The 26,754-nt window shown below is 38.7% G+C and overlaps 1 protein-coding gene across 3 annotated transcripts in view; it reads left to right on the forward strand.

The window, feature by feature from the left end:
* The window catches only part of LOC134189597 (nucleoporin NDC1-like), a 42,112-nt gene that overhangs the window by 12,549 nt on the left and 2,809 nt on the right, over positions 1–26,754 (forward strand). The window contains exons 8-19 of one of the 3 annotated variants that reach the window (XR_009971513.1): positions 1,823–1,962; positions 2,021–2,104; positions 10,602–10,680; positions 10,736–10,870; positions 15,956–16,066; positions 16,125–16,207; positions 17,318–17,362; positions 21,041–21,091; positions 21,156–21,219; positions 25,768–26,056; positions 26,125–26,221; positions 26,485–26,543. Coding sequence is in view for 2 of the 3 variants with exons in the window: in XM_062657917.1 (XP_062513901.1) it covers positions 1,823–1,962; positions 2,021–2,104; positions 10,602–10,680; positions 10,736–10,870; positions 15,956–16,066; positions 16,125–16,207; positions 17,318–17,362; positions 21,041–21,091; positions 21,156–21,219; positions 26,485–26,543 (851 nt within the window). In the remaining variant the exon portion in view is untranslated. The remainder of the gene's footprint in view (positions 1–1,822; positions 1,963–2,020; positions 2,105–10,601; positions 10,681–10,735; positions 10,871–15,955; positions 16,067–16,124; positions 16,208–17,317; positions 17,363–21,040; positions 21,092–21,155; positions 21,220–25,767; positions 26,057–26,124; positions 26,222–26,484; positions 26,544–26,754) is intronic. The other 2 variants (XM_062657917.1, XM_062657918.1) reach the window with 2 other exon arrangements.

The following is a 26,754-nucleotide window of genomic DNA, read 5'->3' on the forward strand; positions in this document are numbered from 1 at the left end:
TGGTAGCAGGCTGGTCTTGGGAAAGACTTAGCGCTGAACTTTGATTTAAGTTATAGTGTTTGAAATTCTCACTCGGCTACTCACCAATGGCGAGTCCAAATCAAAGTTGGTGACTGGAAGGTAGCTGTCCACTTGCCAGACTAACAGCAAACCGGGGGGTAGGGGTGCTGTACGGAGGTGTAGTCAGGAGGTGTCGAGTTTCACACGTGTATGCTGTAGAACTGTGGGCAGGCGTTGGCTGTTAGATGTCAACGTAATCTGATAAAACCATATCTACTTGAGTTGCCATTGACGTATTGTCTAAAAGGATAGTTACTATCTAAATCAGGAAGGCGTAAACACAGTAAATAGCTAAAACAGCTGCTAAAACCGCAATCTCATTTACACTTATCATATGTACAACGAAAAAGCCACTGCAAATAGATACTAGTAACTGAAGGAAACCTGCTGTGGTGGAAGAGTCTAGAGATTGCGACTGCAAAACCTTGGTTGTGAAACCGGAAATGCATGATAATGTGTCTGAGAAATCTTTGTTGCAATTGTCATACTAAGATTGTCTAATATTGCTAAGTATTAACTAATTAATTAGTGTCTGTTATGATAAGATATGGTTCAGATCAACATCTAGATGATGTTCAAATTGAGTATTTATCACAGCACTTTTCAGAGCCATTTATGAAGCTAGGTTTTAGCCCAACACGTTGCAGGTTGGAGTGGGGAGAGTTAAAGCTGTTGGTAAAAGATTACATCAAGCAAAATGAAAATGATGATTTTTTAACAAAGTGGCAGAGCGTTGTTGAATACAATGATGGTGCGGATATGAAGAAAGGTTTTGGCTTTAGTCCAAATGATGCTAGTTCTCCCAATGCACACAGCACACATTGAAAGAAATTTCTCACTGGCTAGTCAGATTAAGTGACTGGAGAAACCATTACAACGGTCTACAGATGATGTTAAAGCTGTCAAAACTGAATGTAAAGACCTTCGATCCTACACAGGCTATTTCTTTATAGAAGGTCAAAATCGGGGAAAGCTAAAAGGCATCAATATGTTGCACCTTATGGCAAGAAAATCCGTCTAGAACAAAAAAGCAAGAATGATGACGAGCACAAGGATAAGATGTTTTTGGTTGTAGAACAATGTCAATCAGTGATACTTGTTTATTATGAAATAATTAGATAAAAGGAGAAGTGTGTAGCTATCATAGTTTGACATTGAAATGAATTTAGTATGTATCATAAGATATCTCAAAACAACAATATAAATGTTACAAGTTTAAAACGAATTTATTTATTTTTTATTGTAATTTTAGCAATTACTGAAATAAATTAATATTAATTTATACACACGTTGGGACTCCAAGACTTTTTATCTTGGCAAGCAAGAAATTTTGCGAATTTGGAACACTGAGTTAACTGTAATGTGTAGGCAAGCGGTAATGTGCAATGAGTAATGAATGGACCATCTACTTCAGACTGGCTGTTAATGCTGTTCATAGCAGTAGATGAAATTAGCACTTACTTTTATTGAAAAATTGTCCAGGATTTTGTGGTATTATCTTTTATTTATCAAAGAAGATAATTGTGTGCTAAATCAAACAGCTGTATTCATTTACATTATTTTTTATACTGTCTCTGCTACTGGGTAGAATTTTTGAGTGGAAGTGCCATTTTGTAGCAAGACTCGTTATATCAATTGGAAAATGTGTGCAGTGTCTTGATGTAGGGTCATTGACGACACATTTTACAAGATGAACCAACAACATATGTTACATACAACATTGGTCATTAGGAATGTATTTTCTGATTTTTTGTTGTTGTAGACTTGATGTTTCTTGATGTTTTCTTTGGCTGGAAGGAGCTCATGAATGTCTCTGTTCTTTGCCATGGCATTGTTTTGTCTCTCTTTTTGGGACTGTACTGGAATATTGGGAAATTGCTTTTCATGGTGTTTTTGACACAGGTTTGTTGTAATATTTGTTACAATAGTATATGTGCATAGTCTTTTACTGTCTTGTTAGCCTGTTGTATTTCCAGTAGCAGAAGACTGCAGTCAGCACTGTCTTACTGAAGCCTTAAAGGCAGCTGATTCACCAATTGTAAAGGTTGTTATTTTCTTGGGAGATGTTTAGTTTGAATGTGTACGGGTAGTATGGGCCATCAGGAAATTAATGCATTACCTAGACATGGGCTTTGCTGTTTACGGGTGACAGGTTGTTGTAATGTATTGGGCCCGATGGGAAAACCAAAGGTAAAATTACATGTTTGTTTTGCCCCTTTTGAATCAGCTATTGAAATAGTGGATCACAGGAGCTAAGACGAGTAGCCATACTTGCAGCTTTGAGTTGGCACACACTATATACTTGCAACCGAGTAAATTGCTCTTCCCCAAGCCCCCACATATGAGGAAGCTAACCACATTTGCTTTATCTGTGTGGTGCTCAATGCGGTCGCCCAAGCGCATATGGCTTTTTCCCAAGAAAGAAGCAGAGAACTCTATTGGGGCCATGGTCAGGTCAACTACAAAGTGCTTTCAAGATGGACGCTACCATTGCCCAGTCACTATACAACAGGTTAGCAGACTGCTATGATGCAGCGTGATTTTGTCCACTATGTTCTTGCAGACTAGTGTGAAACTGTGCAATTTAATGCAAGCTCTTATTGTGGTCTTCGTGGAAACTATGTAGGTTCATTGGTATGTACTGCCATTGAAGTGCTGGAGAGATTCTGACTTGTAAATTCTGTTTGATTCAGCTCAGAAACTTGGAGAGAAAACTAAGGATGAACTAAAAATTTAAACAAGTGAAGGCCCATGCTGTCATATCACACAGTTCTGTGTAATTGTGACGTACTGAACTTAAATCGTTTACTAACTTTGTAGCCCAAATATCCATGCGGATGCACATGCAATAGTCTGATTGATTGTTTTCATTGTTTGTGTTGGGTGGAAACGGTCTTCTCGGCTCAGGGTAGTGTCCTGTCAATGAATTGGCTTTTGCAAGCCAAGAAATCAGAGACATACTGTAGTTAGAAGTGTATAGTATTAGAATGAAGTAGGTACCCGTACATCGGCAGACCTACTCAGATGTTGTTGAACCTCGTCACTTTTATGCACTTTTTCAAGACGTATGAGGGAAGTTTAAGAACATTTTCTGACGGAATAGAGTTTGCAGCAGTTTACAAACATTTGTAGTTACAAACGTTTTCTGATTTACAGTATTATGTCGCAAGTCAGTGTTTGGTACAGGTGCATTTTAGGACAGCATAATCCTAGAAGGATGTTCACAATCCATGCTATGAATGTCTGTTAGTGAATAATATCAACGGTAACGCAAACCATGATTGTGTGCAATAGTGTGCTTTGCATGCTTGCACACATGTACTACATGTAATATAGCAACGTGCCATGACTTTTATGTGCTTGTAGGCAGAGTAATTGTGAACAGCTTTGCACCTTGAATACTGTGTCACTCACCAGTGCGGTGGGCGGTGTGCAATATTGTTTCCCTTTCATTAAGGATGACTACTTTGTCATAAATTGTCATCATCTCGTGTAGACATTTCATCTTCGTGCTCTTGTGTTTGACTCTTGTGTTTGACAGGCAGCAATTGTTTCTCAAAGCCCCAGAATGATGCTGAATGACTTGCCTTAGAATTTCCCATCATGGTCTGATTTTGCGAGGCTGCATGCTTAACTGTCTTTTGACTAACGAGAGTTTGAATTACAAGGAAGTCAAACTTTTCAGTTGCTGTTAGCTTCTGTTAAATAAGACGTGTTTTGGTTAACTCTTGCAGGCAACTGTGAATCATTTGACCTCACTTAATACTGTGAATTCCATAAATCTTCTTAATCACATGGCTTGCAAATGAAAATTTGTTGCTACTTGAGCCGAGAAAGCCTTTTCTGCCCAACCCAAACAATGAAGACAATCATTCAGACAGTGTTGTATGTGCATCCGCAAAAAAAGATCTTGAGCAACTGGATTAGCCTTCAAAGCATTGCATAAAATGCGGTACGTACTACTAGTACAACGATGAGCTACATCTGAAGATAGCTAGGTTAGGTCATCATTGCGTTTGACACCCATGAACATCATTACATTTTCCAAACAGGAATGACTTGGTGGAATTATTTCGATTCCAAGCGCTGCTGCTAGTCCTGCTACTGCTGCTTGTTACGTTATTGAGTTTGTTGGATGTTGTTTACATAGTCCAATGAGCCAAGAGTACTTTACTCGTGTGCTCAATAGAATGACTAAAATTAATAGAAACCAAGTATTGATATATATATATATATATATATATATATGTATATATGTATATATTACATTTGAACTTCAAAGTTATTAAACAATTTAAGTTAGTAAATTCTTTGCAATTTACAAAATTAAATAGCTTATGAACATTTATTATTGATATACAATACTTTACACACTTTGCTTCTATGCATGCTCATTTTCTTGTCAGGTCTTCTTGGAGCTCCCTAGCTTGTTTCTATTGGTAAGAAGTTTAGTACCGTGACTTGTAACAACATGTCCAGCCTCATGATGACTTGCTGGTTTGGTGCAGGGCTGTCAGATTGTTGTCTTTGCTAAATTCCAACTATAGTGACACGCTATAAATGCTAGTTAATACAATATTAGTTGTGATACATATAGAGAGAATTCCATTGTAGTGTCTGAGTTATTTATTGGTCTATTGAAATTTGGTAGTTGATTTTACATATTCATGTGTCAAGTTTTGAATTTCTACAAAGCAAATGCTTTTGGGTATAACCTTAACTATGATACAGGAGACGTTTAATAACCTAAGAGCCTTGTGCCACACTCAGCAGCTAGCTGTGTTTGAATAGTTAACTTGTTTAGATTATTAAATGATTGGTTTTGGAAACCCAGATTCTCCATTGGAGACCCAAGCCTTGCTTTGGGAGACAAAGTCTTACAGTGACAATTTGCTGTTTATGAAGTGCAGCGAAGATACAGAGCTGTCACAATGACCAGTACACCTACAGTCTGCAAAATTGCACAGGACTGAAACTAGTCAAAGACATGCATTTACTGAGGAGTACTTTGTTGCTTCTTAGCTGCAAAGGGCATCAAGTACTGAATGTGAAGTCGTTCTCAATTCATTGAGGCTGGATAATTTGTTTAGAGTCACTGTTTCTTGTGTGGACAATTTGCCTTTCTGGTCTTGTGTTCCACAAGTGACTTCCTCAACGACTTAGGAATGGCTAACTGCCATTCATTTTCAACATGGTCTAGATTCTTGAGGCTGCATACTAGACTGCGTTCTGATTAGGAATGAGTTGAGATTTGTGAAAACTTATCGTATGTTATAGAGTGTTGTTAAATTCTTGTATAATCAAAGTGCATCTGTTCCAATATTTGCATGGTTTAAAGTTTTGCGGTTTTAGTTATCATTTTTTTGCAGCCAAAAACAAATGTTCTTAGGCCAAGTTTGCAGCTGCTAAAACTGTGAATACTTTCTGTGTGGCTGAGAACACTTCTGTCGCGCTAGTCACCTGACATGTACTTTGAATGCCATAAATAATGGCATTATGAGGGTCATTTCAAGAGTTTATGTCAAACTCTCCTTGAATCTCAATTTAGAACTTTTTGTGTATCTACTGCCAGAAACAAATTAGTTAGTTACCTTGTATGTCACTAACCTTATCAATTTTAGCTGAATTTACATTAATAGCAGTGAGGTAGTGTGATTAAAAGACATGGTTTTTCTGTCATGGCCAGAGTGACTAAAGACAAGCAAAGGGCATACATATCAAAATTGAACCACTGCATGGCAAGAAGCAGAGGAGATCCACACTGCGTTATCTGAAGTCTGCCAAGATCATGTGCTAGTAGCCAGGATGTTGAGGGAATGTTACCAAAAGGAGAGAATCCATAAAAGACACTGAACAATCAGGCCGTCATTGAACATTGACAGGAGGGGGAGAAATATGCAGGCTTTTGACGAGCTAATGCAGCGAGAATGCTGCTTTACCTGTGAAGAGAGGTAGCAAAAAGAGGTGGAAATTTTCCCTGCACCCGTGTATCGACGTCTTGGCTGCAGAAGGATCGCTGCCAAGTGGGCGCCACACAGGCTGACTGATGACCAGATGTGAATGCGATTAAATGTTGCTCATCAAATGTTAGCTCGGTATGTCATTTCTTCAACAAATCGTAGCTATAGACAAGACATGGTTGAGCATGTACGAACCTCGTTTAAAGTGGCAGTCTTCAGAATGGCGCCATGCAAGAGCTTCTAGACCCAAAAAATTAAGCAGGTGGCAAGATGACTGAAGATGATAGCAATCATTGCCTACGATTGGGAAGGATTACTTATTCAGCATAATGTTTCAGCTGGTCAAGGAGTAAGACTACTACAAGAGTTTTTCATGTGCGAACAGCTTTGCGGAAGAAATGAGGAAACTTTTATAGACACGCCCATAAATTCTTCACGACAGTGTTATTTGCCACGCCGTTGACATAGTTACTGTACTGCTTTTGGCTTCATATGAATGGGAGGTTTTTGTCATCCCTGTAGTCACCAGACTTGAGCCCTTCAGACTTTGATTTGTTTCCAAAAATCAAAGAGCCAAGATTTGAAGACTTGCTTGAGCTTAACGCATGAGTGTCCGATGCAATTAGAGACATTAACAAAAAATGATGTTGCGCTCAGTATACTTAGGCTTCGTAAGCAATGGCAGTCAGTTATAGATGTGCTGGGAGATTATTTTGAATAATAGTTTATAATTAGATTGCAACTAGTAATTAATTTCATGAACAACGTAGTGGGCACAGACTTTGAAATGACCCTCGTACAAGAGCTGTAAAGCACTGTAATAAAGCTAAACAATGATGTGGACACATACTCTATCCACACTAGCACCTACAACTAGGCCAGTGTGGGTCAGGCTGGTGTGAGCCGGCCTGTGTTGGCTTGGTTTATGTTTTTGCATATTATAACATTAGAGTATGATTGAAACATGAAACTGTGTATCTCATAGATTTGTTTGGCAAAGACAGCAAAAAGGAACAAGACTGTAAAATATTCTCTGAATTCTTGTCAACACCATATGGATCTCTGCATTAGATTGTTGTAATGTTAGCAAACAGAAGCAGCATTGTGCTTGTTGCCAACCCATAATCGAGGTAGTGTGAACTTTTCCACAGTTTCTATGTTAATATTTTCGGTCACGTGTACTATACTTTACTATAGTACACATGGCCAAAAATATTAACGTGTAAACGAGAGAGCACCGCCACCAACTGGGTTGGCAAGGTTTTGGGAGCTTGGTGTGAACAGAGGTTGGCTCAGTTATTGGCATGGTGCCAGGTCACCTGAGTTTGTAACTGTGCTAGTGTGAATTGGATATTAATTAATATTCTATCATTTTGGTGACAATTTCTTGTTTCAAATTCCAAATATGCAGTTTTTAACAATTATGCAGCTTGTGCGACTGGGAAATGTTAGCACCTGAAGAGTACCAGTTTTTACTGTAACTGCAGTTTGAATGGTCTGTAAGTATGGGAGTATGAATGTACAGCAGAATATTGATTATCTGAATCAACCGAATCAATTAACAGAAATGTCCATCAATCCAAACATCAATTATTCAAACTCACAGACTGGCAGATCACATGGCTTGTGGCAGTGCCTCTGCCACTGCCTCGCTGCTTAACCATGTAGGTCTGTATAGGTTAGCAAAAGGAGATGCAGTATACCAGTTTGATCAGGTTGGGTAGATAGAAGCTTTAGTCTGTGTCAGTCAAAGGTAACTTTATTGTTCTCTTCATAATTGTGTGTGTACTATATGAAAAATTGTTCTGTTTAATTAGGCCACAAGAAATTAGTTGTTTGACAGGACCACTTGCACATATTTCTTTCTTAGTTTTTATTCTGACTGCCCATGCGCTTGTAGTAACTAGGTAGTGAAAGGACAGTATTTCTGCCAAATCTACGTATGTAAAGCAATGAAAGGGATTAGTAAATCACGATTGTTCTAGTAGGTCTCGCAGAACTAGAAAAACCTCTCGTACACTTGTAGGCATACGTTATCCCGGTAGCCGGACTGCATCCGGGTGCTAGCAGAATGAGTCTATCTAATGGCCAACCACATGTTGCTGCGGAGGCATGCTCTGTTCAGTTCTTCTATCAGTTAGTTTAGTGTGCAGATTTAAGACTGTTGTCTCTAGTCGGTTTATTCATATTCATATTAATTGAATTAATACTGAAAGTAAGATCTGCTGGACTTGATTAAGTAGAGTCCGAACACCTTAGGTATGGTGGCTTTGAATTAGCTATCCACATGAGTACAGCCTTTACTGCTTGCTTAAGACATTCTGTAGTCCCAACTCAATTTTTGGAGTCTTATGTTGTTCCAGTCATTAAAGATAAACATGGTGATGCCAGTGATCCAGACAATTACAGAGGAATAGCTGTTTTGTCAACAATATCAAAAGCACTGGAACTAATAATGCGTGACAAGGTGCATGGTATGCTGATGTCTAGTCAACAACAATTTGGTTTCAAAAAGGGTCATGGATGTTCTGATTGTTCCTTTGTTTTGAAGGAGACTGTCGACTACTACCTATCAAATGGTAACAAAGAAGTATATGTGTGTGCTCTTGATTTATCAAAAGCATATGATAAAATTTCCTTTTATTGTTTGTTTAACAAGTTACTGGATAGAGGTGCTCCTGTATGTTTGGTTAAATTTCTTGCCAAGTGGCATTCATGTCAAGAAATGAAAGTTAAGTTGAACAACCACTGTTCTTCACATTGTGGCGTTGGAAATGGTTTACGACAAGGGAGCGTTTTGTCTCCATCTCTGTTCAATCTCTATAGAGATGATCTTTTGACACAGCTTAGCTTTTCTGGTCTCTGAGCTAGCATAGCAGATCTATACCTCGGGTGCTTGACTTATGCAGACGACATAACACTAGTGTTCCCAAAAGTTGCTGGATTACAACAAATGTTAGATATATGTACTACGTATGCAAATGAGCATCATCTGATATACAACACCAAAAAGAGTGTCGTGATTACATTCAAGCAGAGACGATGGAAACACTCTAGTGAATTAGAGGTCTTTCTCAATGGCAATAGATTACCAAACAAGGAGGAAATAACACATTTGGGCGTTGTCATGAATGGTTGCTGTATGGTACAGAGCACATCGGAGGCTAGAAAAAGAAAATTTTATGCTGCTGTGAATGGTGTCATTAGCCGACTTGTTGTAAGTTGTCCAAAAGATAGCGTATTGATGACAATCATGGAAAGGCAACTATTTCCAGTTCTTGCCTATGGAAGTCATTTGTGGAATTTTGAACGAAGTATAGTAGAGACGTCTATTAACACAGCATATCGAAAAGGTATTCGTCGTGGGCTTGGTATGAGACAAAGAGACTCTATAGTGGAAAGAATTCCAGAATTTGTTGAAGCATCTCTTAAGATGAAAATACTACAGACTAAATTTCTTAAACGGGCCATAGATTCAAGAAATGAACTTGTGAGAGGACTGGCTTTGCTAATAGTTAGACATAGCTATCCTGGACACGGATTGGATATGGTAGATGGTAATATTTTTACGTGTAGGTTAAGTGATTTTGTGTGTTAGTTATGTCATTTGTCTGCACGTGTGTGTGTGTGTGTGTGTGCACGCGCGCGCGCGCGCGCATGCGCACACATGTGTGTTTTATGTTGCCCCTATGAGGGAACTACACCAGATTTGATGTGATAAAAATAAATTATTATTATATTATAATATTAATTGTAAAATAAAAATAGAAATAAAATGTGCACGTGCATGCACAGATTTTCGAGCCAAATTTCCTGTCAAGCAACTAATTTCCTTCGTGTGGCCTTATATGTACACGTAAATTTACGAAGACGTAAATCCCCAGGTAGTTCAGATAATCTACGTTTTACTGGACTCTTAGGTTTGAAGGTCTCGTGAAGCAATATAGGGCATTGTTTAATGTTAATGTTTTACCTGTTTACTGTGTTTTGTTACAACTGTTGTATTATGTATATTGTTCATTGTTTGTATGTATCATTAACAATTATTTATTTTAGCTATCAGACACGTGGTGAATATGTACCAGTGTTCTAAGTACATTTTGGTAGCTAGAGGTGACCACTGCTAGAAATGACAGGCTGTACATTTTTACACAGATTACAAAAATGTAGCTCATTTATTTCTCAGAAACTGAACTTTTAGACAGGCAGAAGGCAGGGCCAGGTGTTTGGTACCAAGGCATAAAGAGGTGCTACATTTGCACATGTAGGTTGCAGTATTTATCTTAGGTACGAAAAGATACCTACTACACCATTTCCAGATCTAATCTGTGTTCATATTCACTTCAAATTTGTGTTATGTCAAATCTGTCATGATCTGAAGTCACTACATGTTACATAAATACATCAGGAACTAATTTTTGACATCAAAAATTATGTTATCAAGTATAACGTCATGAAATATGTGTCATCATCAAACATGTTACATCATTATTGCTCGCTGCTAGAGTTTTGTAGTTAGAACACTGATGTACTCATTTGGTTGTTGTAACTTGTACTAGCAGCTGTGTGTTGTTTTTGTAGCACCTAGCGTATCTTGATCTAGTCAGTGTTGCAAACTCCTATTCAAGGCGGCAAACAGTCTTCAGCGTGAGCCAACCAGGTTGATTAGTCTACTTGAACTGTGTGACTATCTTTATCATGATGAACTATGTTAGGTGGCCAGCCAAAAGTATGGCAATCTGTCTCTAAGGAGTGTACAAAACTGTTGAATGATTTAACGGTTCAGTTGGGAGTAAAACTTCCTGAGGAGCCAAGTCTTTCACAGCCACAAACTCAATCTCTACTAGTTGGTAAGTACCGTTAGTTATGATTATGAAGAGGTTGTAACTCATTGTTAATACAGACAACTGCTTCCTATATTAACTATGAGTTTATCTGGCCAATGACATGTCTAATGTATGGAGTTTGCACAAAATCATGTAGCAATGACCCTGGGCATTTGAGAGTCGAAGTGCATTTCAAGGTTTAGATTCATGAGGCAGATCGCCACGGCCATTCAGATTAGTGAGGGTTTAGACTAATGAAGTTCAGTTTATGAAGTTCTACTGCATTTGTTAGTAAGTACCATATCTCAGTCTGAGCAGTGTCAGTAACAGCAGTGAGTGAATTAAGAAACTCTACTGTCATACACTGACTTTTGTTGTCATATTTTATTATTCAAGTTCTGAAGACAAATGAGTGTTTGTACACAAAACCTTTTGAAAACTTTGTCATTAGTGGCAAGAAAACATTGAAGAATGTAGGCCATACTACCAACAAAGTGTAGGTGCTTGAATATCTATTTATTTAATCCAAGACGAATTTACGTAAAGAGGCTATCATTTTATAGTTTAGACATTGCCAACTAAAATATTTTGAAAAAGGAGATTGATGTAGGGTTGTTGTACAAAAGAGAATAAAAACAAGACCATGTAGGGTGTAAGACTGAGCAACACATCATCCCTACACTTTAGCATTTTCTAGGGTATCAAACACATGGTGCCTTGATCTGCTGCAATGGAGGGATGATGTAGTGTTGCTCAGTCTCTATTAATGAATTCATGAAGATGCCACAGTACACACTACATGGTCTTAGACTCATGCCCAGTCTTTTTTTGCACTTGGTTGCTACACCATGTCCACCAGCTGTTATGTGTGCATATGATCATGTGGTTTCACACCTGATGTTGGCTAAGCACAAGTAGGACTGGAAGCATATCTTGTCATGTGACAAACATGTTTGTAACACGACTTGAATAGGGTGACGTGATTGGTACTCAACACTGCTATCTACCATAATAGCTTCTGAAGAGGGCCTTGTAATGGCACAATCATGTCAAAGTACACAACGACAAGAATCCTGTGCATGTCCCATCATTGCCATTATGTAGCGAGTGCTCATTAATGGCATCCAAGTCCATGAGAGTTTCACTAGAAAAGGACTCTTGAGAAGAGCATGTAGTAGATTTGTGAAGATATGAGTTGTGCTCGCCATCGGCTACATGCAACTGATCTCTAAGAACACATGTTGGTAGGATGAGTTAGAGCTCTGCACTAATCCACGACCTCTTGTGCTTTTTGCATAACACCTGCGTTCTATTAGTATCTGAGACCAGTGGGCTGGGCTAAATTATGTGCTATTTTGTATTTGTATATATTATTCTAGGGTATTGGAAGACCCGGCACTGCTGAAGGTTTTTCCTAGTAAAATGAAAACTCTACTACTAGTACTACTGAAAGACGTGATGTATTTGACAAATCCAGTGATAGATTAAGTATACATTAACAGCAAAGTACTACTGAATAAGACACTCTAATAAAGACTTAGATTTGTCGAATGAAATGGTTTTGGAATAATCAGCTCTCAGCAGTTGCTGAGAGGATGCTGTCCTCAATTGATGTCTTCGTATTTTGCAGCTGTGTATGCACATAATGGATGACCTCAGGCCAAAAGCAAGCTGACATCTTATCCAACAGATTGTGGTGCTGTATGTTGTCGTTCTTCCTGAAAGTTGTGAAGCCAATCTTTTGATGAATATGTTGTCAACTGGCTGGCACCAGCAGTGTAGCCTCATCCCCAGGCATTTGCCTCGCTCCTCCGTGCAGTGCTTGAGCATCCAACAGATTGTGGTGCTGTAATTTGTGTCGTTCTTCCTGAAAGTTGTGAAGCCAACCTTTTGATGAATATTGTTGTCAACTGGCTAGCACCATCGGTGTAGCCTCGTCCCCAGGCATTTGCCTTGCTTCTCCGTGCAGTGCTTGAGCGTCACATAACTACTCTCTGTTTGCGTTCACTGTGAATCTGGAACTACGTAATGAAGCACTTGTGTTGGTTTAGAAACACTTAACTAATTGCCTACTAAGTGATTATGACATCAATAGCTTGTTTACTGTGACTGCGGATTTACTGTTATTGACATGGACGTATTTTACAGTGACTTACAATACCTGCAAAACACGTAGAAAAAAGAAGAAAATTTCTAGAAAAAAAGGCGGGATGCAGGAAAGACATTGTGGAAGAGCTATAACATCACAAATGAGATAGACGACGACTACGAAGTGACGGAAGTTGATAGTGATGTTCCATTGACCAGCCAAGCCCAGAAGAACACGACCAAGCAATGCTGAACGCATGAAGCTTTTCACTAGAGTAATTAATAGTAATGAAGTAATTGACATGGCATCTGCTTTTGTGACCACTTATCTGTAATCATATCCTAATCATAATTTCTAATAGACTAATGGTCTCTGATATGCAAAAACCTTATTCTCCTGGGTGTGTCTTATTTACATGCTATGTTTAGCGTCTAGAAGAAATCTGGGCTCTTGCGCTTTTGAATGATGCCAAGATCGTTGCTTACCGACAAAGGACACAGGAGTTATAGCGGTTTTTGTAAATACACAGTGAACGCAAACAGAGAATAGGCTGACGTCACAGCCTCACTCGTCGGATGTTGTGCAATAATCTGTCACAATACCCACCACCTGACAAGACTTACATACTTATATATCAATGTTGTGACCCCAGCAAGTAATATTAGCTAACTACTGCCGAAATCTTACCTAGTGCCACAATATTTGAGTAGTTTTGATAAGGCAGAATCAGTGCCACTCTCACAACTATGCTGCAACATACAGATATCAGTATTCCATGGGATCAAGTCAGTGCTGCACTGATAAAGAGAAATGGAGCTTTGCTGAGGTCACAAAACCCAGTCTCTGCCCAGTCCATGAGCAAATTGTCACTGTCTAGTCTCCAAGAGCAAATGCAAGTTCTTGCATCTCATCTCATTAGTCTTCTCTCTGCCTTGACATTGCCATCTAGTCCGTTACGACAAAGACCAAGAGGAAAGTTACCACTAGAAACAGCATGAAAAGGGAGCAGTCTTTGCCCTGTCAGTGCTCTTGAAGTCCAGGTAAACAGTATATTGTCGGTATAGATTACTTCTCACGTTATCGAATAGAATATACTTTGGAAGAGTTCAACCAATTTCCTAGAGACTGGATTTAATCATGTGACATCAAGCCCTAAATTCTCTCAGTCTAATGGGGAGGCAGAGCGCGCAGTCCAGATAGTCAAGAACATTCTGTAGAAATGTAAAGATCCAAATCTAACACTTCTAGAATACAGAGCAACGCCTCTGAGTAATGGGTACAGCCCTTCAGAATTGCTAATGAGTCAAAGATTGCGAACGACGATACCAATCCCGTCAGACGACAAAAGTCAAACATTCCAAACCAAGCCAGTCTTCAAAGAGGGAAAATCAATGTTGACAACAACAGAAAGAGAATTACGACAGGAAGCACGCAGCAAGACCATTACCAAAATTACAGAAAGGAGAGATGGTGTGGGTAAGAGAAAAATGAATGTGGGGAAATGTATCGTCTGAAGTATCACCAAGATCTTATGTAGTGAGTACCCCAGAAGGGAACTTCCAAAGAAACCGACGTCATGTGAATGTGGAAAAGGAAAGCATAGAAACCCAGAACGACGGAGATAGGGATAAGCAAAACAAAGACACCATCAATCAAGAAAACAAGAAAGTAGAAGGGACCAAGACGACAGAGTTTCACCTGCACGCAAGGAGACCTCTCAAGCAGTAACTCTATTAAGAACTAGATCAGGTAGAATTAGTAAACCTTCAGAGAGACTTACCTTTGAAATGGGGATGTAGTGTAAAGGCTGGTTCACAATATGTGACGGAGACGTGGCAGACTGTGATGGATTGTGACGGACAGCTCTCCATCGTGTTCACAATACGTGTACGTTCCGTTCTGGTAATTACCATTTCCGTGCTGCATGATTACATCCTCCTCCTTGTGCGCTTTGCTGATTGGGTAACAGTACCCAATCAGTTCCTTTTGCGGTCCGTCAATGCTCCATCAAGCAATCCGTTCGTCATACGTCTCGAGTGGCACCTTTGATGTGGTTTGACAGAACGGAACAGATTGCTCTTTGTCGCATATTGTGAACCAGCCTTAAGTGTATCTAGATAAATATAGATTGCATAACGTATAAGACCGTCACATACGAGTAACCGATATTGGAATGATTGGGTAGTCTTGGGATTTAGCGGCTAGTGTATATGTTATGAAAGTCTTGTGTTGAGCAGTATAATGCGTCTAATCGACTACGTGAACATGACTCGGTCTCCTCACGGCATAAACTGACATCTAGTAACAAACTGCCAATGTTTTGACAGTAGGCACTGCACTTGTGCACCTGATCCAATGTGACTAGCCTTTGTAACTCTGAACAAGTCTTGCTGTTTGTATGTTGCATGCAGGTGATTCTGTCTTGCATCCAGGAGTGCACCTCCTTCAAGGAGGTGATACCAATCACTGGCAATCATCCTATGTCAAACTTAGTACTGCATTCTTTTGTTGATATGCAGTAAACAACACCATTTTGATGGTAATAAGCATGCTCAGCTACAAACATCGTGTCTAACACTGCAAGGTGGCCTTATACTATGCCTTGTAAACATTCTGTGTAAGTTTGTCTGTGGCAAATTTGAGTAGTCGTGGACCTGCTCCGTTGCAAGCGCTGAGTTTCCATGTAAAAATCTGTTTTGATAGTAATATGCCATTTTTCTTTTCTCTAATGCGCTGATAAAATAATGAAATATATGCGGTTGTAAATATCATAGTCAATGTAATTATTAAGTATGTAAATATGTAAATATGTAGTGGTGTTTTAATGGTTAGCTTGACCATTGATTTACCAGGTACTTGTTACTTATTTTTGGGCTTACAGTACTAAAAATTTTAGTTTAGAGATTATGCTTAAGGAAAACCATGCTTGATATAGTAATTTAATGGACTTTTAGACAGGAGCAGATAGTGGCGTAATTGTTTCAACCTTTGTGTTTTGTAATGTCGCTGCTCTTTTATAGGTCGTTGCCAAAGGGATTGGAATGATATGCCTTTGCCCAGTGTGCCTGGGCTGTTGATGTATAGAAGGAATCTCGGGCATCATGACACTGAGCTTTGGTCTGCTTCTACTGGTGCAGTGTTTTCATTTTGGCAAGAGCAAATCTGTAACACTGTAGTTTTTGTGTTTAGTATCCCATGGCCTTTCAGGAATGGGAAGACAACAAGCTTCACACCAACTTACCAATATTTCTAACCGAGCAAGTCAAAGACATGTTAGCATGCCTTAAACTGTAACTACTCAAATAAGCATCTGACCAATTTGGAACACATTGGGGATTAATTCATGCATACTAGTTAAAATGGAAAGCATTGTTGGGGCAAGCCTCAGACATGAAACTCAGTGATTTGCTACTGCAGAGAACTTGCATGTATTAGATATAGGGCTAACGTAAATTTCTTTGCAAAGCGATGTGTTCTCACATGTAGTTGCATTTTGGCTGCAGTCGTCAAGCCATCTTTAGGAGCTTGGGCCTGTTTGCACATTCTCGTATTAGTCTCGTGGGAATGGTGCGAAGCAACCTGGGCAACTATACAGCTATTACACTTACTCCTGCATTGTAACATCACAAACTATCATGTTTGTAATTGGCTCAAAATCAACGTCTTTTTCGGTCGGTTGTACACTGACACTCATCTCAACACAGTACTGTACACATAGGAAGGGTCTCGCCCCAATTAAACATGCTTTTGTCATATTGCTCAGGGTGTCAATTTTGACATAAGAGGCTAATTACTTACAAACTAATACGTGCTGCTAAGTGTATCTAGTCAGAAGAATGTCTACTATACTTTATACTTACCATTTTCAGTAACACTGATTAATTAATGAAGACTCAATGTCATGAGCACTGATGAACATGACTACACTTCAGGAATATGAAGAAAACAGAGATAGAGAATGATCAATAGATACTGTTCAAGCTATTATCTGATGCTATTGTACTAGTGGCAGTTAACAAGGAAAGAAGTTATTAGTTAACTAAATACTCTTACTTGTCTTTTACAATGATGTTAATTTTGCTAATTAACTTTTACTGTCTGTTTTAACAAAGAGGCAATTGGGTAAGTTTATTTTCAGAAACATAGCTTGTAAAAAGAACAACTTTCGTATGTTTTTGAATTTTGATATTAAAGATGTAGAAATTTTAGTGATAAGAAATATCATGACTGCACTTGCTCAAATAGACTGTCATCTTGGAGCTATTTGCTAGTAGCAAATGTGCTTGCCAACTATTACTGTTTAATAATATACTTCAGTGCTTACACAGATGGATATGGTGCTTCAATGTTTATGTGTTATGTTCACTTGTATTGCTGTCTAGGTTTATGTTAACAAGCTGCTGGCATTCAAGAATGTTGCAAGAAGTGTAAGAAATTATGTGTGCTTGTGCTGGCTTAGGGAGCATGAGACTTGGGATGGCGCCTTTGTGGTTATTGATCAAACACATTGTGTGGGTCTGGAGATAGTGTAGTTTTGATTTGACTTCTTACCTTCATTAGTCAATCTGTTATGCGTCTCTGATTGCCATGCAGACAGTTTGCTTTGCTGTGGTGATGAGGAAAATTGTGTCCCCAGACAAATTATAGAATTATAATGCGTCCAGGTAATTAGTTTATTGTATAATGGTTATCAGTGACTGTTTTGTGGAGAAATATCATGCACTTAATGGATTCTGTTTTGAAGAATATGTGCATGTTATTTCAACACATAATTGATCAAGAGTTGATGCAAAGACAGTTTCTAACATACTCATTCAATGAAACTCTTGATGTACTGTATCATCTGATCAAGAGTTTCAAGACTGTGGAAGGCTTTGCTACTTTTGTAGCTGGAAACGAGCATGCCTGGCACTGCTTTTTTGGTTAACACAATGAAGCATCATTATGTCCAAGACACAGCAAGGCATCATGTGAATAAAAGTTTTAATGTCCTGTTAATAAGATTGTCTGTGTAAGAGATTAATGGAATATTTTGTGAGGGAGTCTTGGACTAATCGTTTATCCAGTTTGTAGCAGCATAGTGGCACAAATGTATTTCGGTATTCTGGCAGTAAAGAAATTTTATCATATTTAATATCAATAATTTAGAATACTGCATAAGATGAAACAGAGGCGGAAATTTAGTTTGCTGGGTTACTAAAAATAACTGAAAATGCATATTGACAGATTTTAATTTGGCAGTTGGACATCGTTGTTTGATAATTGTTATGCATGGCCATTTGTCATTACAAAAACTTTGACAAAAATGGCAGCTACAGCTCTGAGTGTTCGATTACTTTGAAATTCGTATTTCAGGGCATGCATGTACCATATTCCTCACCCACTAGGTAAGTGGTTGTGTCATGGAGGAGTTTGTGATTTGACAGCATCGTTCATGGCTATCACTTTTCTGTAACGTACTAGTCTCCAACTATATAGTGATGAAGAAATTGCTGTATCAGTGGAAAGACCGTGACTCACATGACTACTCTTTCTTCATCAATAGCTTGACAACCCTGGCAATTTTAATGTCTTTGCCAAACCAACTTGAGACTGGCAGTGGCTTCCTGTTTATAGTACTTTTGTGCTCTCTGATATGTAGCAATTTCTTGTTATTTGCTTTGGGTTTACTACTGGCTCTGTAACCACTAACCTTAGGTGATTGCAAACGCAATAATATTTCTGTGTTATGGGGGTGGTAGTTTTTGGAGACAGTTTATTGTATGATGAAGACAATTTGGCTTTAGTTATGGCTCTAAATGAGTTTCTATGTAACGCTTTAACAGTATCAGATGTTATGAGCATGTGCACTTACAGAGAAAGTCTTACTCATTTATTGTTTGCAGAATTTTTCAAGAATCCATTCAGTATCAGCCAAGTGCTCAGTTTTATGCGTTAGGCAGCAATTAAAGTACTGTTTTTGTTTATGGTGGTCAGATACAGTGAGCAGTTTTCACTGCTGTGTCGAGAAACCAAAGTCCTAGAAGAGTAGCTACAATTGGCAATAAATCTTTGATTGCTCAAAGAATTGCAAAGGGTGATGACACGTACAGTCTACGCACGACTAGCATTTGCGTCATCAAGAAATTTTACCCAGGACGACCCCTTGAGAGGGGACCATACGAATTATTTTTTACACAAACCTTTCCCTGCTGGTGCCAATTTTTGTTTTGTTCAGACAAAAGATGTGGCCGCATATTGCAAACACACACACACACACACACACACACACACACACACACACACACACACACACACACGCACGCATGCATGCATGCTCAGCACACAGACAATTTGAGCTTATATATTAAGATTAACATCTTGAATGGTGGTTTGAAGCCAAGTTATGAAATGAGCAGGAGTCAAACTGACAGAATTGGCATTTTTATTTGTCTTGTTTAGCAATTCTGATGTTTTAACCTAGTGCAGATAAGTGGCTGCTCTTCTGTACAATCACGTTTCCTAAACACGTATGAAGTTTGATCTCATGAGTTTAGACTATTTCTTAGCAGGTTGCTACTTCTAGTGTTGTTGCTCTTTGCTTCTGTCAAGTTGTATTATGCATGCTTGATAAAACATTGGTTTAGTTGCGTATAGTTGCAGCCTTGCACAGGTAAATGTTTTGAAAACACTGAAGCTAAGTGTTGGAGGTGAATGTCCTAAGGCCTACAGTTGCGCTGTTGTCAGTATTTATCCTTGCCTCAAAACGTCTCTTGTGAACATTTAAAATTGATTGTGTTTAGAACTGCAACTTGTTTTTGAACAGCATTATTTTATCAAGTACAATTGTATCATGGGAGATGGATGATGTTAGCTGTATACCTACACCTTTTATATCTTTAGTGCATATTCCAAATGGCTATTGTAGGGTAACAGTGAGCTTGATAATGACAAAAGACTAACAATTTATGTAGTCTTTGTACTCTGTGTACAGCCACTTGGCAGCACATGCAGGTGCTTGGGGAACCTGCATAAAGTTGTCAAGAAGATATTGCTGTCATGCTTACTAGCAGTTGTGAAATTGTTTTTTGTTTGTGTGTCATTGGTTGTCAAGCTATGAGAAGACCAGCACTTTTCTTATTGGTTACTGGATCATTATAATGCCTTTTTCATTGGCTATATTTTGAACAACTTCCAACTAACCAAAAATTGACTGATGCAACACTAGGTCAGACTAAACTATCTCAGAATTCTTTTCTCTGTTTAAATGACTTCTGTTGAATGTTATATATGTTATAGTTAGTACAGTACACCCATGCCCTAAATCAGCCATACCAGATGTCACAAGCGTGGTTTTCACTGCTAAAGTACTTAACCAAAGATTTCACAATAAGCATTTGTGCACTTATATTACTACTATTAACATTATATTAATAAACATATATTTAATTTTGCATTTCATCTCTTTAACGATGTAGTTGTTCAAGTCAGCCATTAGTCTAAGTAATGGTTGTGTAGGTCTTTTGATGAAGCATTGCATGTCTGAGTCCTTTTCTTATGTGCTATGTTTCTAAAATTGGTTCTGAGAACTGTCATACCTATGCTTCAAGTACTCCAGGTTTATCGAGTGTTGTTGCATTCTACTAAATCTATTATATGCTAGCTTTAATTTACATACCAGTATGTGAGCAGAGTCAATCAGACACTGCAGTATTTGGGGTGCAACTGAATGCTGGTGTAAACATTGTTAACTGGAATATCTAGACAGCAGTCTTTCACATGATTTACCCAGTTTATTGTATTCGGAAATTACTAATTTTTACTGAATGGTATAGGACTTCTCGTCATGGGCTACTGACTCTTGCCAGTGCTCATCATTATTTAGTTCACATTTAGGGTTGAATCATTATTCCAGTATAGTCTTGAACGTCAAAACATTGTGTGGACAGTTTTCCTTGGCATACTAGACATTATGGCACTATGCCTGACACCATACTGCCATGCTATCTTTGTTGCATATTGGTAGATGGTAATTTGCTAAACCCTGTCTAAGCACAATAGTATGGTAACATGCTATGTGGGTCTTTCTACTTGGATATACCTAACATTACATGTTGTTGCTTCAGGTAGTTGAAAGACTGATGAAGAATGCAGCAATTTCTTATCTCTTCACTGAAGTAATTGGTTGTGATGATAGAGGACTAACATGTATTACTGACATCTTTATATTCATTTGTACAGCTTCCAAATGTTGAGCCAAACACTCATCTTGCTAATTGCCAGTGTCAATTATGGGCTGTTGAAGGTAAACATACTATCTATATGTGCAAAGGAGAGCTGTGTGTGTGTTCATATGTAAGAAAGAATCTTTAAAATGGCAAGTAGCAGTGCCACTAAATTTTTCTTGTCCACGCTGAATTAATCGAGGTTGACAGAAGGTGTCGTCGTCTTCCAGAGTTCTTTTGCGATGACGCGATTTCTTGCCAATCGAACCAGCCTCCACTTGCGCTTGAATTTCTCTAGAACGGCGCATGGGATCTCCACCAAATTTTAAAATGCCTATTCGAGATCTTGGATGTTATGCATGGGAGCATGTAGTTTCTTACCGAAAGCAATATTTTTGACTATATCCAGGTTCTTAAAATACAGCTACCTTTGTTTACTCGTCTTTGCGCGTTAGATAGTCGTCACATTCGATACACCCTCTGGAATAGCAGCAACGTCTTCGAAGTGACGATGTGCTATGGGACTGTCAACATAGCTGTAAGATAAGACGAGACTTAGTCACATAGACGGGGAACAAATTATTCAGGAGTTTGTGTTGTCTCTTTGCCTAATTACTGCTTATAGGCAGAAATTTGTGTTATTTTGCTTTGGCAAAGAATGGGCAAATCAGCTAGCAAATAGCTGCAACTTTAGATGTGATTTGATCATGCGTATGCAGCGAGCAGGCTACCCAGGATTTGTGTTGTCTCTGTCAACAACCGGAGTGTGTATGTATGAATTTTTGTTAATGGAGACATGATCTCAGTCCAACAGTCACGAATGGATCATATGGTTGTATCACAAATGAGGTACCACCAACGTTAATGGTGTCTTCATCGAGGCTGCACACTGAATATTGTTCTCATGTGCTGATTACTGTGTGGTGATGAAAGCAGAGCTAGAGTTTGCAAACATTATATTTGTCCACAGGAACCCATGAATGGACAAATGAACATTTTGGTTGGTAAACCTTCAATGTCCAGCCGTTATTTTGCACTCTGCTCATTGTTTTGGGGGTATTTGCTGGGTCGTCGTGCATCAGGCTTGACTGGGAAGTGTGCTTGCACGATGGGACCACCATTGTCTGTGTTTGAAATTCATGATCACCCGGTTACGTGCACTACTTTGGAAAGTGATAGGTATGAGCCACCCTCGGTGGCTGATAGTGGGCAATGTTGGTTGGGATGTGAAAGGCAGTCCATCCTGATTCTCCATGTGCATTTTCCCAATGTTTCCAAAATTTCTTAGAACACGGCCTATATTTACAATGATTTTGCTGGCTGTAAGAAGTGACTTTGTCTTGCTTCGGGATATGAGGTCATTCCATTTGTGGAGGCCTTGATAGGTTTCCTTATAGTGGTAAACCTTTAAAGGAGCATTTTGGAGATAGGCGCTAGGCTGCTGGCTCCGCCTTTGCTCACTAATGGGAAATTCATACTAAGCAAGTTGGGTATCTGGGTGCTATCTCAGAGCAACCCAACAGATGTATGTTAAGAACGTTTAAAATTATAAAAACTGACACGGCCATTTCAAGAATTTCGTCTGTCAAGTGAAGAGTTTTTGCACACCATCAGATCACGTGAGCCTTACTGATGCAATCACGTTCCCGGAAATGGTATCTGTTGTTTCAGTTGCTCCAAGAATAGTGGAAACCGTTGTGCTACTTTCAGACTGTCTAGAGACTGACTTTTTCATGCGATTTATTTCCATCCGGCAACATTCGAGAGAATGGTGTTTTGTGAGATTCTTTGGCGTTAGAGGCAGTGGTTTTTTTGTCGATCATGTTCTAACAGTTTATGAAACACTCATCCGTACGCAGGAATACTTTCCGCGAACTCCCTTGATCACCGGACCTCGCTATTTTGGCTTACATCAACTGACCAAACTCAAAGGTTATCTGCTTTCACTGCATAGCTGTCATTGGTAAACCAACAGGTGTCAGGGTATGGTTATCCTCATTTGATCTGATTACATTGAGACCCTTTTCATATAGTTTAAGAGTATTATCAAATTTAAAAATTATAATTATATTTAAAGAATGAAACAAATCTATCTATCTATTTATTTGATTTCCATCTGCCTTTCAGACACCCAAATGCATTCTCTACTGTCATTCTAGAATGGTTTCATTTCTACTTGAACTATTATTCATCTGCTGAAATACTTTCCAGTTGGGAAACAGCTTTATTAACCATGACATTAGTGAGTAAGTAGAATCACCCAGCATAACCAATGGTAACCTAGTTCTGTTAACGTTGAATGTTACACGAGGAAACAAGGTCCCAGCTTCGGCTTTCATAAACAATGAGGACTCCCTTTTTATTTACTCATTCATCATAAACTTTGTCTGTTCAATTAGTGCAAACATTACTGAAACAACAGGCCCGTAGGAAGCATTTCGAGCTAAGAGGGTGTGGTCCAACGATAGACGCACCAAGAGAGCAGTCTTCCAGCATACTTGTATCAACAGCTTAGCCTGTTGAGTAATTAGTCTTGTTTACCAACGATTACTGTAACACGTGGCTACACAATGACCTTCTACGCCACCTTCAGGGCAGTGTAAATAGCAATTGAGTCAAGATAATCTACTTTGTACAAACTATAAATATGTTATTTAATCACATCAACTGGCAGAAGTAGTTATTGGAAGATGGTCTGGCCAAAACTGGACCGACTGACCAGTTTCTACGGCTCTCAACAATACTAAGTCAACAGTAGCCTGAACTATGATTGATTACCTCTTTTTCTGTTGTAATAGTCCTGATAGTCTTTTGTAGGAGTAATGATTTGTATGTAGCATCCATTCAGAGCACCAACGCAAATGAATTATGGAAGCCAATTAGAAATTGTTTACTACAAGAATTTTCTTGTGTGACAGAGTCGCAAGGAATAATGATTGTCTATTTGTTCCATGTCTGAGAACAAATTCCTTAAAGAGTCTGCCTAGTGTTCTTGTGGGGTGTAAGTCTCTGAAGGCATTCAAACTTGTGTCCCAACATTTGTTTCTAAATTAACCTGGACCTGCTTGTATGTACGTAGTTTAGTTTAGTGGCATTTGCATATGTAGTTTAATTAGAGTATTTAGTTGAGTGCTAGGAATGGCTGGCAGTGTCAATACATAAGCTCAGTTATGCCTCTTCTATCTTGGCTCAGAAGCACACTGCAAAAAACGAGTAGCATTGCTGAAGTTTCCTGCTTTCTTGTCTATGTGTGCTAAGTTTGAACCTCTAAAACCGTTTGGTTTATTTTTAAATGTATTGCAATATACCGCAATTTTGTCTGACTCACTAACTAACTTTCTTCAGACGGATTTTGTCATTCTGCACGCTTTCTCGGACTGAACTGATTACAGTTTTTGCTGCAAAGTATCCGGGGCAGAAGCGTTTTTCTTCATTTTGCGATCAGTTTGAAAATTTGGCTATCACGATTTGAGTGAGCACGGTGCGGCTCGTCCTCCTCCATTTTGGAAGCAACACTGTGCATGCTCCAACATTTTGCTCAAGCAGTTGCATCTGCTGACACTCGCAGGCGCATCTGTTGTTCTCAGCCATGCCAAAAACACTTATGATGAGACATGCAAGGAGTTGCCTACAGATTGGACGACAAGACAACGAACGAAGCAAGTGCGACTTCTCTCTGCTGCGCGGTAGGACTATCTAAAAATGTGCTCCAAATTGGCCGGGACGCTAGACTTAATTAAACTGAATGCAATTGATGAAAGCACACTTCGTATGCTCTAAAATCAAGTATTAAGTGCAGCGTACACATTGGGAAGTGTATCATCTACCACACTGGTTTCTTAGCCAATGAAATGCCCATTGTTTGTAGTCTGTTTCATTACTAGGCATCTTTTGCTGTATGCATTAATATACAGGTTATGCAAAAAGTGATGAACAACATACAAAAATATAAATATATTTTAGTAGGAATGGCTACACGCACAAGTCAGCAAAAAGTGAACAAACAAGTGTGGATGGTTCAATACTGTACCAAATTAATGGTGCCATGACCAACTCACACTGTGTCCACACTTGTTTGTTTGCTTTTTGCTGATTTGTATGTGTAGCCATTCCTACTAAAATACATTTATAATGTTTTTGTATCTTGTAATTTGCATTAGTATGTTAGAATAGTATCAGTGTTATGTAGTATGTAGTAACACAGGTCATTATGGAAGGTCAGTCTTTTGACTGAACAGTTTTACTTGTAGAAATAAAATCATTGTTTATTTTTATTTCACACACTGGTAACATAATATGACAGCAGGTCAATGGAACCAGTTGGGTTTAAATATAACCTACTGGATGGTCATGCATCTTAGATGGCGTATCTACACAAAATGTATGCGGTACCTAAAATAGCAGTAGTCTGCGTAGTTCTTATCAAATGTCTGTCAAATCTACGCATGCGTTCACAATAACATACATGTAGAAAGTCTTTTGTCGCTGTGTCCATTGTTCTGATGACAAATTGGTACAATCGAGTCATGAGGGACAGATACTTCAATAAACCATGTTTTTCATCTGGTTTGCTCAATACAACGATATCTAGTCGGTTAAATTATACTTTTTGTTCTGTTTTGTATTAGAAAATTCCACAATATCTTCACTTTGTTGTTTACTTGGACTTTCTCTGGAGCAAGATCATGCCATCATCATCATTGTCATCATCAAATATTGTTCTATATTCATCTACCACCTCTTGTAATGAGTTACCAGTATGATGAATTTTGGAAAGATTAGAAGAAACAGCATGACAGACTTTCTTGAAAATAGGACAAACTGTAGACTCGGCAACTCCAAAAAGGTGGCCAATACTCTCGTATTCAGCACAGGTAGCTAAATACGACAGTGTAATCCTGACATGCTGATTAACAGGTATTGATTTGCATTTGAGTGCATTCTCTTCCAATCAATGGTCCTAATTCTTCACATGAATTCTCCAGGCAATCTTTGTCACTGAATGTATTTTGAACATTATCTGTCCACCAAAGCGAATTTCTTTTCTTCTGCCTCACAATTCTGGCAATGTGTCAGAAACAAGTGTGTCAGAACCGGCATTTTGTATGCTACTAGTACTGTTGTTTACTATTTATTGTACAGTAGGCAGAGTATGAGCTTAGGCTTCTTTAGAAATGTTGGCATGATACAAGAAGTTGAATTGCATGTGACCACGCCTGGCCAGGAGTGGGACACTTACGAATGTTTTACTTTTAGTGTATGTATAGTTTGTCATGGCTGTTTCTCTTGTTCATTTTTTAGTTTATAGTTTTGTGAAGTGTCATTGCTATATCCTATATTTGTAGCACTGTGTGGGTTGGTTATTGCGTCATGCAAGGAAGACAAGTATGGAGTAGTGCAGATGGTGAGTTGCTCAGTGATCGTAATTTTGTCTGTGATTGTTGGATTTGAATTTTAGTTATTGCTGATCAATAGTAATTACAATGAGACAAGTTGCATTTAGCATTATGACTGATTAATGTAGGAAGCAGTTATACGCATTAGGCCATATCTCAAGGGGTCAGCAGCAGGGTTCCAGAAGCTATTTAAACGATGTATAGCATCAATAAAAACAA

The sequence above is a fragment of the Corticium candelabrum genome, chromosome 14 (genome assembly GCF_963422355.1).
Source record: "Corticium candelabrum chromosome 14, ooCorCand1.1, whole genome shotgun sequence".
In the NCBI taxonomy this organism is placed as follows: domain Eukaryota; kingdom Metazoa; phylum Porifera; class Homoscleromorpha; order Homosclerophorida; family Plakinidae; genus Corticium; species Corticium candelabrum.